This window comes from Mustelus asterias, chromosome 9 (genome assembly GCF_964213995.1).
Source record: "Mustelus asterias chromosome 9, sMusAst1.hap1.1, whole genome shotgun sequence".
NCBI classification, from domain to species: Eukaryota; Metazoa; Chordata; class Chondrichthyes; order Carcharhiniformes; family Triakidae; genus Mustelus; species Mustelus asterias.
In genome coordinates, this window is record NC_135809.1 from 884,713 (window position 1) to 900,030 (window position 15,318).

Below are 15,318 nucleotides of genomic sequence, written 5' to 3' on the forward strand. Positions count from 1 at the left end.
TCCACAAATCCTTGAAGGTGGCAACACAGGTGGAGAAGGTGGTGAAGAAGGCATATGGTATGCTTGCCTTTATAGGACTGGGTATAGAGTATAAAAGCTGGAGTCTGATGATGCAGCTGTATAGAACGCTGGTTAGGCCACATTTGGAGTACTGCGTCCAGTTCTGGTCGCCGCACTACCAGAAGGACGTGGAGGCATTGGAGAGAGTGCAGAGAAGGTTTACCAGGATGTTGCCTGGTATGGAGGGTCTTAGCTCTGAGGAGAGATTGGGTAGACTGGGGTTGTTCTCCTTGGAAAGACGGAGAATGAGGGGAGATCTAATAGAGGTATACAAGATTATGAAGGGTATAGATAGGGTGAACAGTGGGAAGCTTTTTCCCAGGTCGGAGGTGACGATCACGAGGGGTCACGGGCTCAAGCTGAGAGGGGCGAAGTATAACTCAGACATCAGAGGGACGTTTTTTACACAGAGGGTGGTGGGGGCCTGGAATGCGCTGCCAAGTAGGGTGGTGGAGGCAGGCACGCTGACATCGTTTAAGACTTACCTGGATAGTCACATGAGCAGCCTGGGAATGGAGGGATACAAACGATTGGTCTAGTTGGACCAAGGAGCGGCACAGGCTTGGAGGGCCGAAGGGCCTGTTTCCTGTGCTGTACTGTTCTTTGTTCTTTGTTCTTTGGAGGCAGGTTGCTAGTGGAGTACCACAGGGATCAGTGCTTGGTCCTCTGCTCTTTGTGATTTTTATTAATGACTTAGAGGAGGGGCTGAAGGGTGGATCAGTAAATTTGCTGATGACACCAAGATTGGTGGAGTAGTGGATGAGGTGGAGGGCTGTTGTTGGCTGCAAAGAGACATAGATAGGATGCAAAGCTGGGCTGAAAAATGGCAAATGGAGTTTAACCCTGATAAATGTGAGGTTATTCATTTTGGTAGGACTAATTTAAATGTGGATTGCAGGGTCAAAGGTAGGGTTCTGAAGACTGTGGAGGAACAGAGAGATCTTGGTGTCCATATCCACAGATCTCTAAAGGTTGCCACTCAAGTGGATAGAGCTGTGAAGAAGGCCTATAGTGTGTTAGCTTTTATTAACAGGGGGTTGGAGTTTAAGAGCCATGGGGTTATGCTGCAACTGAACAGGACCTTGGTGAGACCACATTTGGAATATTGTGTGCAGTTCTGGTCACCTCACTATGAGAAGGATGTGGAAGCGCTGGAAAGAGTGCAGAGGAGATTTACCAGGATGCTGCCTGGTTTGGAGGGTAGGTCTTATGAGGTAAGGTTGAGGGAGCTAGGGCTGTTCTCTCTGGAGCAGAGGAGGCTGAGGAGAGACTTAATAGAGGTTTATAAATGATGAAGGGGATAGATTGCGTGAACGTTCAAAGACTATTCCCTCGGGTGGATGGAGCTATTACAAGGGGGCATAACTGTGGGGTTCATGGTGGGAGATATAGGAAAGATATCAGAGGTAGGTTCTTTACGCAGAGAGTGGTTGGAGTGTGGAATGGACTGCCTGCAGTGATCGCGGAGTCAGACACTTTAGGAACATTTAAGCGGTTATTGGATAGGCACATGGAGCGCACCAGGATGATAGGGAGTGGGATAGCTTGATCTTGGTTTCAGATAAAGCTCGCCACCACATCGTGGGCCGAAGGGCCTGTTCTGTGCTGTACTGTTCTATGTTCTATGTTAACTTCAACAAGACGTCCCAACTCCTGTATTCAATGTTCTGACCAATGAATCCAAGCATGCTGAATGCTTTCTTCGCTACTCTGTCGACTTGTGACTCCACTTTCAAGAAGCTATGAATCTGCATTGTTGATTAATGATCTTGATACGATACTGAGGAAAGATATTAGCATCAATGAATGGAATCTGTGTAAAGAACAAAGAAAATTACAACACAGGAACAGGCCCTTCGGCCCTCCAAGCCTGCACCGACCATGCTGCCCAACTGAACTAAAACCCCCTACCCTTCCGGGGACCATATCCCTCTTTCCCATCCTTTTCATGTATTTGTCCAGACGCCCCTTAAAATTCACTATCGTATCTGCTTCCACTACCTCCCCCGGCAGTGAGTTCCAGGCACCCACCACCCTCTGTGTAAAAAAAACTTGCCTCGTACATCTCCTTTAAACCTTGCCCCTCGTACCTTAAACCTGTGCCCACTAGTAATTGCCTGTTGCACCCTCAACCTCCACTGTTCCAGTGAGAACAAACCAAGTTTCTCCAACCTCTCCTCATAGCTAATGTCCTTCATACCAGGACAACATCCTGGTAAATCTTTTCTGTACCCTCTCCAAAGCCTCCACATCCTTCTGGTAGTGTGGCGACCAGAATTGAACATTATATTCCAAATGCGGCCTAACTAAGGTTCTATGAAGCTGCAATATGACTTGCCAATTTTTAAACTCAATGCCCCGGCCGATGAAGACAAGCATGCTGTATACCTTCTTGACTACCTTCTCCACCTGCATTGCCACTTCCAGTGACCTGTGTACCTGTACACCCAGATCCCTTTGCCTATCAATACTCCGAAAGGTTCTGCCATTTTACTGTATATTTCCTATCTGTATTAGATCTTCTAAAATGCATTACCTCACAATTGTCCGGATTAAACTCCATCTGCCATCTCTCCGCCCAAGCCTCCAACCGATCTATACCCTGCTGTATCCTCTGATGGTCCTCATCGTTATCTGCAAATCCACCAACCTTTGTGTGGTTCGCAAACTTAATAATTAAACCAGTTACATTCTCCAAATCATTTATATATAGTAAAAACAGCAAAGGTCTCAGCACTGATCCCTGAGGAACGCCAATTGTCACAGCCCTCCATTCAGAAACGCACCCTTCCACTACTACCCTCTGTCTTCTATGACCGAGCCAGTCTTGTATCCACCTTGCCAGCTCACCCCAAAACCCCTGTGACTTCACCTTCTGCACCAGTATGGGTTGAGTTAAGAAACAACAAGGGGCAAAAAATATTGATGGGGGTGGTATACAGACCACCAAACTGTATTGGTAATGTTGTGGTAATTATACGGGAAATCAGAGATGTATGTGTTAAAGGAGCACTTGTGATTATGGGCGGCTTTAATCTGCATATAGATTGGGAGAGCCAAATTAGTCATAGTACAATAGAGGAGGAATTTCTGGAGTGCATACAGGATGGCTTTCTGGAGCAATACGCTGAGGAACCAACAAGGGAGCCGGCCATCTTGGACTGGGTGTTTTGCAATGAGAAAGGATTAGTTGACAATCTAGTTGAGAGAACCCTTGGGGACGAGTGACCATAATATAATAGAATTCTTTGTCAAGGTGGATAATGATGTCGTTGATTCTGAGACCAGGGTCCTGAATCTCAATAAAGGTAACTATGATGGTGTGAGACATGAATTGGCCATGATGGACTGGGAAACATTCCTGAAAGGAAAGACAGTGGACAGGCAATGGCAGGCATTTAAAGAACGATTAGGTGAACTCCAGAAGTTGTTTATTCTTGTTTGGCGCAAGAGTGGTAAGGGAATTGTGGCCAAACCATGGCTTACAAGGGAAATTAGTGATTGTATCAGATTCAAGGAAGAACCAAACAAATTGGAAGAAAAAGCAATAGGCCTGAAGATTGGGAGTAGTTTAAAATTCAGCAAAGGAGGACCAAAGGATTGATTAAGAAGGGAAAGATAGAGTATGAAAGTAAGATAATGGGGAACATAAAAACTGACTGTAAAAATTTCTATAGATATGTAAAGAGAAAAAGTTTGACAAAAATGAATGTAGACCCCTTACAGTCAGAAACAGAAGAATTCGTAATGGAATAAAGAAATTGCTGGGGAATTAACTTTGTACTTTAGTCATTACTTCAGTCGTCACAAAGGAAGACATGTGCCAGAAGTGCTGAGAGAAACATGTTTTTGGTGAGGAGCTGTAGGAAATCAGCATTAGTAGAGAAATGGTTTTTGGGAAATTGATGGGATTGAAGGTGGATAAATCTCCAGGTCCTGATGATCTTCATCCCAGAGTGGCCCTGGAAATAGTAGATCCATTGGTAGTTATTTTCCAAAAGTCTTTGGATTCTGGAATAATTCCTACAGATTGGAGGGTAGCTAATGTAAGCTTGCTGTTCAAAAAGGGAGATAGAGAGAAAACAGGGAACTATAGACTAGTGAGCCTAACGTCGGTACTGGGGAAGTTGCGAGAGTCTATTATCAAGGATTTTATAACTCAGCATTTAGAAAGCAGTGGTATAATCAGACAAAGTCAGCATGGATTTACAAAAGGGAAACATGCTTGACGAATCTATTGGAATTTTTTGAGAACTTAACGAGTAGAGTTGAACAAGGGGAACCAATGGATGTGGTTTATTTAGACTTCCAGAAGGCTTTCGACAAGGTCTCACCTAACAGACTACTATGTAAAGTTAAAGCACATGGGATTGCAGGTCCTTGAGATGGATAGAAAGCTGATTAGCAGATGGGAAGCAAACAGTTGTCATAAATACGAGAGGACACAGGTTTAAGGTGCTGGGGGGTAGGTACAGAGGAGATGTCAGGGGTAAGTTTTTCACTTAGAGGGTGGTGGGTGAGTGGAATCGGCTGACGTCGGTGGTGGTGGAGGCAAACTCGTTGGAGTCTTTTAAGAGACTTCTGGATGAGTACATGGGATTTAATGGGATTGAGGGCTATAGATAGGCCTCGAGGTGGGGATGTGATCGGCGCAACTTGTGGGCCGAAGGGCCTGTTTGTGCTGTGGCTTTCTATGTTCTATGTTCTAAATGGGTCTTTTTCTGATTGGCAGTCAGTGACTAGTGGAGTTGCGCAGGGATCTGTGCTGGGACCCCAACTGTTCACGTTATATATTAATGATTTGGAAGAGGGGATGGTATGTAAATCTCCAAATTTACGGATGATACAAAGTCGGGTGGGAGGGTGAGCTGTGAGGAGGATGCAGAGAAGCCATCCCCCTATGGAGAAGCCCTCCGTATGCACAGGATCGGCTCAGATGAGGAGGATGGCAACAGACACCTCCAGACGCTGAAAGATGTCCTCATAAGAACAGGATATGGCGGTCGACTCATGAATCAACAGTTCCGACGCGCCACAGCGAAAAACCGCACCGACCTCCTCAGAAGACAAACACGGGACACGGCGGACAGAGTACTCTTCGTCGTCCAGTACTTCCTGGAGCGGAGAAGCTACGACATCTTCTCCGGAGCCTTCAACATGTCATTGATGAAGACGAACATCTCGCCAAGGCCATCCCCACTTCTTGCCTTCAAACAACCGCACAACCTCAAACAGACCATTGTCCGCAGCAAACTACCCAGCCTTCAGGAGAACAGTGACCATGACACCACACAACCCTACCACAGCAACCTCTGCATGACGTGCCGGATCATCGACACGGATGCCATCATCTCACGTGAGAACACCATCCACCAGGTATATGGTACGTACACTTGCAACTCGGCCAACGTTGTCTACCTGATATGCTGCAGGAAAGGATGTCCCGAGGCATGGTACATTGGGGAGACCATGCAGACGCTACAACAATGGATGAATGAACACCGCTTGACAATCACCAGGCAAGAGTGTTCTCTTCCTGTTGGGGAACACTTCAACGGTCACGGGCATTCGGCCTCTGATCTTCGGGTAAGCGTTCTCCAAGGTGGCCTTCACGACACACGACAGCGCAGAGTCGCTGAGCAGAGACTGATAGCCAAGTTCCGCGCACATGAGGACGGCCTCAACCAGGATCTTGGGTTCATGTCACACTATCTGTAACCCCCACGACTTGCCTGGGCTTGCAAAATCTCACTAACTGTCCCGGCTGGAGACAATACACATCTCTTTAACCTGTGCTTAACCCTCTCTCCACTCACATTGTCTGTACCTTTAAGACTTGATTACCTGTAAAGACTCGCATTCCAGCCATTATTTTGTAAATTGAGTTTGTGTCTTTATATGCCCTGTTTGTGAACTGAAATCCCACTCACCTGACGAAGGAGCAGCGAGCGCTCCGAAAGCTAGTGGCTTTTGCTACCAAATAAACCTGTTGGACTTTAACCTGGTGTTGTGAGACTTCTTACTGTGTTTACCCCAGTCCAACGCCGGCATCGCCACATCATGTAAATGAAGAGACAGAGGAGGACCTGGACCTTGGGTTGATCAGTTTGCAGTCCGTGACCATCTGACCTGATTCCTCAGTCTAAGTGAGTGGGGAAGGGTCTGGCAGATGGAGTACAATGTTGGTAAATGGGAGGTCATCCATTTTGGTAGGAATAACAGCAAAATGGATTATTATTTAAATGGTAAAAAATTGCAGCATACTGCTGTGCAAATGGACCTGGGTGTCCTTGTGCAAGAATCACAAGGAGTTGGTTTGCAGATGCAGCAGGTAATTAAGAAGGCGCAAATGTAATTTTGTCCTTCATTGCTAGAGGGATGGAGTTTAAAAACAGTGAGGTTATGTTGCAGCTGTGTCGGGTGCTGGTGAGGTCACACCTGGAGTAGTGTGTACAGTTTTGGTCTCCTTACTTGAGAAAGGATATACCGGCACTGGAAGGGGTGCAGAGGAGATTCACTCGGTTGATTCTGGAGTTGAGAGGGTTGGTTTGTGAGGAGAGACTGAGTAGAATGGGGCTATACTCATTGAAATTCAGCAGAATGAGGGGAGATCTTATAGAAACATATAAGATTATGAAGGGAATCGATAAGATAGAAGCAGGAAAGTTGTTTCCACTGGCAGGTGAAACTAGAACTAGGGGGCATGGCCTCAAAATAAGGGGGAAGCAGATTTAGGACCGAGTTGAGGAGGAACTCCTTCACACAAAGGGTTGTGAATCTGTGGCATTCCCTGCCCAGTAAAGCAGATGAGGCTATCTCATTGAATGTTTGTAAGGCAAGAATAGATACATTTTTGAACAGTTAAGGAATTAAGGGTTATGGTGAGCGGGAGGGTAAGTGGAGCTGAGTCCATGAAAAGATCAGCCATGATCTTATTGAATGTCGGAGCAGACTCGAGAGGCCTGATGGCCTACTCCTGCTCCTAGTTCTTATGTTCATTTCCAGAGGATCCTGGCACAGAATCAAGACATTCTACCAAGGTGTGGAAGTCCCAGGACCGACTAAACTTATGCTGAGTTCACTGGGGTGTTCTCCTTGTATTTTGTAATTTGTTGACCTATGTTAGTCTTTTTGTTTCATTCGATTTGATTTGATTTATTATTGTCACATGTATTAACATACAGTGAAAAGTATTGTATCTTGCGTGCTATACAGACAAAACATACTGTTCATAGAGAAGGAAACGAGAGAGTGCAGAATGTAGTATTACAGTCATAGCTAGGGTGTAGAGAAAGATCAATTAATGCAAGATAAGTCCATTCAAAAGTCTGACAGCAGCAGGGAAGAAGCTGTTCTTGAGTCGGTTGGTACATGACCTCAGACTTTTGTATCATTTTCCCAAAGGAAGAAGATGGAAGAGAGAATGTCCGGGGTGCGTGGGGTCCTTAATTATGCTGGCTGCTTTGCCAAGGCAGCGGGAAGTGCAGACAGAGTCAATGGATGGGAGGCTGGTTTGTGTGATGGATTAGGCTACATTCACGACCTGTTGTAGTTCCTTGTGGTCTTGGGCAGAGCAGGAGCCATACCAAGCTGTGATACAACCAGAAAGGCTTGAAGGGCCGAATGGCCTATTGGTTTCTCTGTTTCTATGTAATTAAAAGCTCCTCTGCATTCATAAGTGAATTCAAGAGTTGGTGGGGAGAAAGAGTGTGAAGCCTTTAATGGTGAGTTCCCTGAGGGGATTTATTAAACATTCACTCCCTCTACCACTGACAAACAAGGGTAGCAGTATGTACCATCTACATTAAGATGCACTGCAGGAACTCATTAATGCTCCTTGGACAGCAGCTTCCAAATCCACGACCGTTGCCATCTACAAGGACAAAGGCATCAGAAATATGGGCACACCACCATCTGGAAGTTCCTCTTCAACCCACTCACCATCCTGACTGGGTAGTATGTTGCTGTTCCTTCACTATCGTTGGGTAACAGTATTGTGGGTGTATTTACACATTGGGCTGCAGCAGTTTAAGGGATGGGCAATAAATGTTGATCTAGCCAGCATGCCATAAATGAATTAAGGACTGTCCTATGAGGTTTGACTGGGCTGTACTAACTAGAGTTTGGAAGGATAAGAGGAGATCTGAAGTGTATAAAATTTTGACAGGGCTGAACAGACGAGGCGCAGGGAAGATGTTTTCCCTGGTGGGGGAATCTGGAACCAGTGGGGACAGTCTCAGGATACAGGGTAGACTATTTAGGACTGAGAGGAGGAAAATATCTTCACTCAAAATGTAGTGAACCTATGGAATTCTCTCTAAAGAAGGCTGTGGAGGCCACATCACTGAATTCAAGAAAGAGATAATTTTTTAGATTTTAATGGCATCGAGGGGTATGTGGAGAAAGCGGGAATATCGCATTGAGGTCGAAGATCAGCCATGATCATATTGTATGGCGGAGCAGGTTTGAAGGGCCGAATGGCCTACTTCTCCTGGTTTCTCTGTTTCTATGCAACTAAAAGCTCCTCTGCAAATACTGATTGTTTTCTATCCTTGAAACAATTCTTATCCCTTCCTAAGATCTACCTTAAATCCCCACAGCTTTCAGAACTTTTTCGTGTAGAAGTTTATCAAATGATATCTGGAAGGTTTGGTACAGCACCTTTGTGATTTAACTTCCTTTAAGAAGGAGTGGGTCAAGCAGGAATTTTTCCTTCTGAATCAGTTAACAACTGTTAATTTGAGTTATTATTGCGCTGGTAATCTATGTTTACACCTGATATCAGATTTATGTGGTTTTGCACAGGATTGAAGGAGATTAATGATTTCTAGTTCCCTCTGTTTGAATTGCCTCGCTTTTAAAATGAGACATTATATTGGCCACATTCCAATCCACTGGTACCTCCCTGGTGTCTAATGTCTTCCTCATAATGCTTGTTGATACCTCACTGATGGTTTTGTTTAGGGCTCTGGGATAAATCACAGTATATCCCTGGAGATTTATTGTTTTTATCTTTCTAGGTCCATTTCATCTCCATCAGTCATTAATTTTACCTGGATGACTGTTTCAGGGGAAGTGTGTTCCTCATATTCTCCCTTGTGAATACCTACAGTGAACTGTCATTCAGAATGTTGATAAGAACAAAGAGCAGTACAGCACAGGAACAGGCCCTTCGGCCCTCCCAGCCTGTGCCAATCATGATGCCCAAACTAAAGTTAAAACAAAATCTTCTTACTCGGTCCGAATCCCTCTATTCCCTCCCTATTCATGCACCCATCCAGATGCCTATTAAATGTTGCTAATGTGCCTGCTTCCACCACCTCCTCTGGCAGCGCATTCCAGGCACCCACCACTCTCTGCATGAAAAACTTCCCCTGCAGACCTCCCTTAAACTTTCACCCTCCCACCTTGAACCTGTGCCCCGTTGTAATGGAAAAGGGTGGTTGGGGGGTGGGGGGGGGGGGGGGGGGGGTCAGTCCTGGTTTCACCCTTAGTTTCATGACTGTCTCCTGATTTTATGGTTCTCACCCAGTCTCTGACTGACTTAACATTTGAAATACAGAAATAGTTCACTGTTAACCATTATGCCTTTATTCCCTTGGGCTCTCAAATCTTTTAGCAGACTTCTGCATGTTCTTTAATTTACCCTCATAAACTCCATCCCTTCCCTTTGTGTATAGTGACTTTGGGCATGTGTTTGTCCTTCATGCTGAACACTGAACCTTTTTAAAGCTGCTCATTTGCCCTGAGCTGATGTGCTGTTAAACCATCTTCTCCAATCAATTTCCTTGTGCAGTTCTTCCATTTTTTCTTTTAAATTATTGCTTTTAAAGCTGTGCACATGATTCCTCACCTTTAGTATCTCCAAAGCGCATTGTCATTAATCATTTCGTGCTCAATGTTTGCAAGGAGTGCCAAGACATAAGGTCTGGGTCACTTACACTGATCAGGTCGACATGAACATTACCTCTTGTATTTCTGGCACACTGGACCATGACGCAATTGTGTATTACGTTAACCAACTCCGGTCTCTGGATAACTTGGAGTTTTACAAATTAAGCTGATTTAACATTACTCTTCTGTTCTTGCATATCTTTTATATTCCTTCAAAGATGGAAGTGCCTTCCTTTTTTTTTATTGACCAGGAAATCTATAAGCTTCCTCTTGGCATTAACCAGTTTTTTACATGAGAGATGGCAATCCAGAATAATTTATTTTTCTATCTCTCCCCTTTATCTCCCAGCTATCTGTCACATGCAGCGAGCCACTCTTTTTCTGTGAATCCTATTTTTTCTAAATATTTTATATCTTAGCGGTACATGATAGCAGTGATGAAAGTAGCACAGTGATTTAAACAACCATTCATTTTACTTCTGGGACCCTGGCACAATTATTTTCCATACTCGGAAGAGGAAAATCTCTTTGTCCTTTCACCAAGTGTGAGCCTTGGCTATAACTGAGTCTGAGCAAACTGAGACTGGAAAACTGCCAGCAGTTTGGATCCTAAACATCTCAAAGGTTGACGATTACAATCCAAGGAATTACTACTAATTAGTAAAACACTCAGTTTGGTCTAATGATGGTTGGAAGTTAATTTGCTTTTAGAAAATGTTGTTGGGATATTGAGATGAAGAAGTTCAAAGTCAAATTCTGGGAATGGAGGGATACAAACGAATGGTCCAGTTGGACCAATGAGCGGCACAGGCTTGGAGGGCCGAAGGGCCTGTTTCTTGTGCTGTACTGTTCTTTGTTCTTTGTCTAAGTTATATTTGCACTGAACTGGTGAACACAAACTGTGGAAGGTGAAAACATCTTTACCCCAACCTTGCACATTCAGAACAAGGCCGTGATCTATTGACAATAATGCATACCTCAGGGTTCTCTCTGGCACTCTTATTCAAATTGTGCTTGAGTGATCCCTGCATTGTCAGACTGCCTTTGTCATTATTAACTAAAATAAATGACCATTTTCTCTAAGAATGATTTGGTCACAGCTGAAAGGCAGTGCCTCATTTATTGGACTGGTTTTATACTTTGGCAATTTTTTCATTTGATAGAGAGAACTTGAGTCTCTGAGGCACCTCGTACTGTGTTGCAAAGGTTCCACTAGCGAAATGGTGTCACATTATTGATGCTGGAAATCTAAAATTATAACAGAAAATGTTGAGACCTTTCATCATAACATTAGTGTCATAGCAAAATAGATGGTATCATTGTTTGATAGGTCAAGGAGGTAGCCATTTTACACATGGTAATGTCCAACAAATGAATGAACTGTTCATGAATTTTGTAGCCATGTTAATCAAAAAATGTTGGCCAGGGTACACTTAGACACGCTTTCTTTCAGTATTGTCATTGCATCTTTAAAACCCATCTTTGCTAGTGAATATGTTGATTCTTCCTCAGAATATTTAATTTACTAACCCTTGAAAATTACAGTGGTATTTCTGCCTGAAAAATAAACCCGAGTGTCTATTTTCATACAGAAACGCTATTAAAGGATGCCTGTGGCCATTTCATTTAACAGAATAATATTTAATTAAAAATTTACGCAACCCAGCTTTTAAAGCTGTGGCAGTGAGAACAAAATATAGCTGTTCCTATACCTAAAAAGCTCCTTCAAATATTTAAGCATTACAGAACAATGTTACCAAAACGAAATGTCTAACAACTTGAAACATCTCAATTCCTCAAAATGGGTGAGTCAGATGTTTGTGTAAATGTTTTTCTGGAACTGTCTTGATCTGCTAATGGAGTTATTCCTATTTCAGATACTACATATCAAAAGGTGCAATTGTGGATCAGCTTGGAGGAGACCTAAATTCCACCCCTCTTCACTGGGCAACAAGGTAAAGATGCACTTGGCTTCCAATTGCCTTTTTTCAATTAAATTAAATCAAATGTATATGATTGCACCGGAGGGAGTGCAGAGGAGTTTCACCAGGATGCTGCCTGGGAAGGAACATTTAAGTTATGAAGAGAGGCTGGGTAGACTTGGGTTGCTTTTGTTGGAGCAGAGGCAACTGAGGGGGCGACCTGATTGAGATGTACAAGATTGAGAGACATGGACAGAATGGATAAGGAGTAGCTGTTCCCTTAGTTGAAGGGTCAATCACGAGGGCCATAGGTTCAATGTGAGAAGGGAGGATGTGAGGGAAAACATTTTTATCCAGAGGGTGGTGACGGTCTGGAATGCACTGGCTGGGAGGGTGGTAGAGGTGGGTTGCCTCGCATCTTTTTAAAAGTACCTGGATGAGCAGTTGACACATCATAACTTTCAATGCTATGGGCCAAGTGCTGGTAGATGGGATTAAGTAGGAGGTCAGTTATTTCTTGCGTGTTGATGCAGACTCGATGGGCCAAAGGGCCTCTTCTGCCCCCTATGATTCTATGAAATTACCATTGCTGGTCCTGTTCTCTCACGGGGAACAGGACATTCTGGGAGTACATTCCAGGACACACTATCTTCGAACCAATAAAACACACCAGGATTGTTTTTTTCAAAACATGATCGTTTTCAAGTTGCTGCAAAAGTTAATGTATATTGTAGAAACTCTGAAACTTTACATAGGAATATATGGAACACAAAGGAGAGTATCAGGTCATTCAGCCTAACTGCTCTGTGAGCCTCCACCCATCCTATTATATCTCACTTAAGTAGATCCTTCTATTCCTTTCTCCCTCTTTTTGTTTGTCGAGCTTCCCCATAAATGCCAATTGCCTTAACTAAACTTTGTGCATTGGCTTCCAGATTCCAACCACACTCCTTGTGGATCAGGCTAATGCCATTCCAATATTGACACCATTATTCAGGTGACAAGTGTCGGGTTTTTGGAGGTTCTGAACTCCTTATTGTTATTGGAAGGGACAGCCAAAATGTTCAGTCACAAAAGACATTTTTAGTGAGATAAAGTCAGTGCAATTTATGAAATTTTCAGGTAAATGATAGAAATAAACTCAGACAGAGTTTCCCAGTTGAATGCAGATTATACTATCTGTGTTGAGAACTGAATGCACAAATGTTTTTTCTCATGGCTTTTGTCTTTTGGTCTTCAAACCATTCTTTCTTCCTCATCTCCCTCTCCCTCATCTTGGTTTCTTGTTTCAGAGATTTCGGATCTGGGTTTCTTTTTTTACCCTGGCTCTCATCCAATTAACCCCTCAAAGAACAAAGAAAGTTACAGCACAGGAACAGGCCCTTCAGCCCTCCAAGCCTGCACCGACTGTGCTGCCCGACTGAACTAAAACCCCCTACCCTTCCGGGGACCATATCCCTCCATTCTCATCCTATTCATATATTTGTCCAGCCGCCTCTTAAAAGTCACTATCATATCTGCTTCCACTACCTCCCCCGGCAGTGAGTTCCAGGCACCCACCAGCCCCTGTGTAAAAAAACTTGCCTCGTACATCTCCTTTAAACCTTACCCCTCGCACCTTAAACCTGTACCCCCTAGTAATTGACTCTTCCACCCTGGGAAAAAGCTTCTGACTATCCACTCTGTCCATGCCCCTCATAATCTTGTAGACTTCTATCAGGTCGCCCCTCAACCTTCGTCGTTCCAGTGAGAACAAAGCATGTTTCTCCAACCTCTCCTCGTAGCTAATGTCCTCCATTCCAGGCAAAATCCTGGTAAATCTTTTCTGTACCATCTCCAAAGTCTCCACATCTTTCTGGCAGTGTGGCAACCAGAATTAAGCACTGTATTCCAAGTGCTGCCTAACTAAGGTTCTATAAAGCTGCAACATGACTTGCCAATTTTTAAACTCAATGCCCCGGCTGCGTTGCCACTTTCAGTGACCTGGACACCTATACACCCAGATCCCTCTGCCTATCAATACTCTTAGGGGTTCTGCCATTTACTCTATATTTCCTATCTATATTAGACCTTCCAAAATGCATTACCTCACATTTAGAACAATGTGTAACGAGACAGGTAGAATTAGGGATCTTCTTGTGAAGGACCCTCTTGGGTCGAGTGATCACAAAATGGTCGAATCTCTGGTGCAGATGGAGGGGGAGAAAGTAGGGTCCCAAACCAATGTCCTCTGCTTGAACAGAGGGGAGTACGATAGGATGAGGGCTGAATTGGCTAGGGTGGACTGGAAAAGCAGACTGATAGGTAGGACAGCTGAGGAACAATGGAGGATTTTTAAAGAGATCTTTTTCAGTACTCAGCAAAAATATATTCCGGTGATAAAGAAGGACTGTAAGAATAGGGATAGCCAGCCGTGGATAATGAAGGAAATAAAGGAGAGTATGAAATTAAAAACCGATGCGTACAGAGTGGCCAAAAATAGTGGAGACTTAGAAGATTGGGAAAGCTTTAAAAAACAACAAAGAATGACTAAGAAAGCGATAAAGAAAGGAAAGATAGATTATGAAACTAAACTAGCTCTAAACATAAAAAATAATAGTAAAAGTTTATACAAATATATAAAAAGGAATAGAGTGGCTAGAGTGAATGTTGGACCCTTGGAGGACGAGAGGAGGGATTTAATAGTGGAAAACGAGGAAATGGCTGAGACTTTAAATAGGTTTTTTGTGTCGGTCTTCAGGGTGGAAGACACAAATAGTTTACCGAATATTAACGATTGAGTGTTGGTAGGAGGAGAGGAACTCAATACAATTATTGTTACTAGAGAGGCAGTGCTTGGTAGACTAACGGGACTGCAGGTGGACAAGTCCCCGGGCCCGGATGGAATGCATCCCAGGGTACTGAAAGAAATGTCAGAGGCAATAGCGGATGCGTTAGTGGTTATTTATCAAAATTCACTGGACTCTGGGGTAGTGCCGGCGGATTGGAAAACGGCTACTGTTACGCCGCTGTTTAAAAAAGGAAGTAGAGAAAAGGCGGGTAACTACAGGCCGGTTAGCTTAACGTCTGTAGTTGGGAAAATGCTGGAATCCATCATTAAAGAAGAAATAGCAGGCCATCTGGATAAGAATGGTTCGATCAAGCAGACGCAGCATGGATTCATGAGAGGAAAGTCGTGTTTGACGAACTTACTGGATTTTTATGAAGATGTGACGAGTGCGGTTGACGGAGGGGAACCGGTAGATGTGGTGTTTTTGGATTTCCAAAAGGCATTCGATAAGAACATAAGAAATAGGAGCAGGAGTATGTTCCTGTCAGGATTAAAGGCAAAGTAAATAGGAATAAGGAACCTTGGTTCTCGAGGGAGATTGTAACACTGATTAAGAGGAAGAGAGAGTTGTATGAAATGTACAGGCAGCAAGGAACACATCAGATGCTCGAG

At 43.8% G+C, this 15,318-nt stretch overlaps 1 protein-coding gene across 1 annotated transcript in view; it reads left to right on the forward strand.

Annotated features, from left to right (window-relative positions):
• Positions 1-15,318, forward strand: part of zdhhc17 (zDHHC palmitoyltransferase 17) — a 158,570-nt gene that overhangs the window by 66,900 nt on the left and 76,352 nt on the right. The window contains exon 4 of the mRNA XM_078219497.1: positions 11,832-11,909. Within this exon, the coding sequence (XP_078075623.1) occupies positions 11,832-11,909 (78 nt within the window). The remainder of the gene's footprint in view (positions 1-11,831; positions 11,910-15,318) is intronic.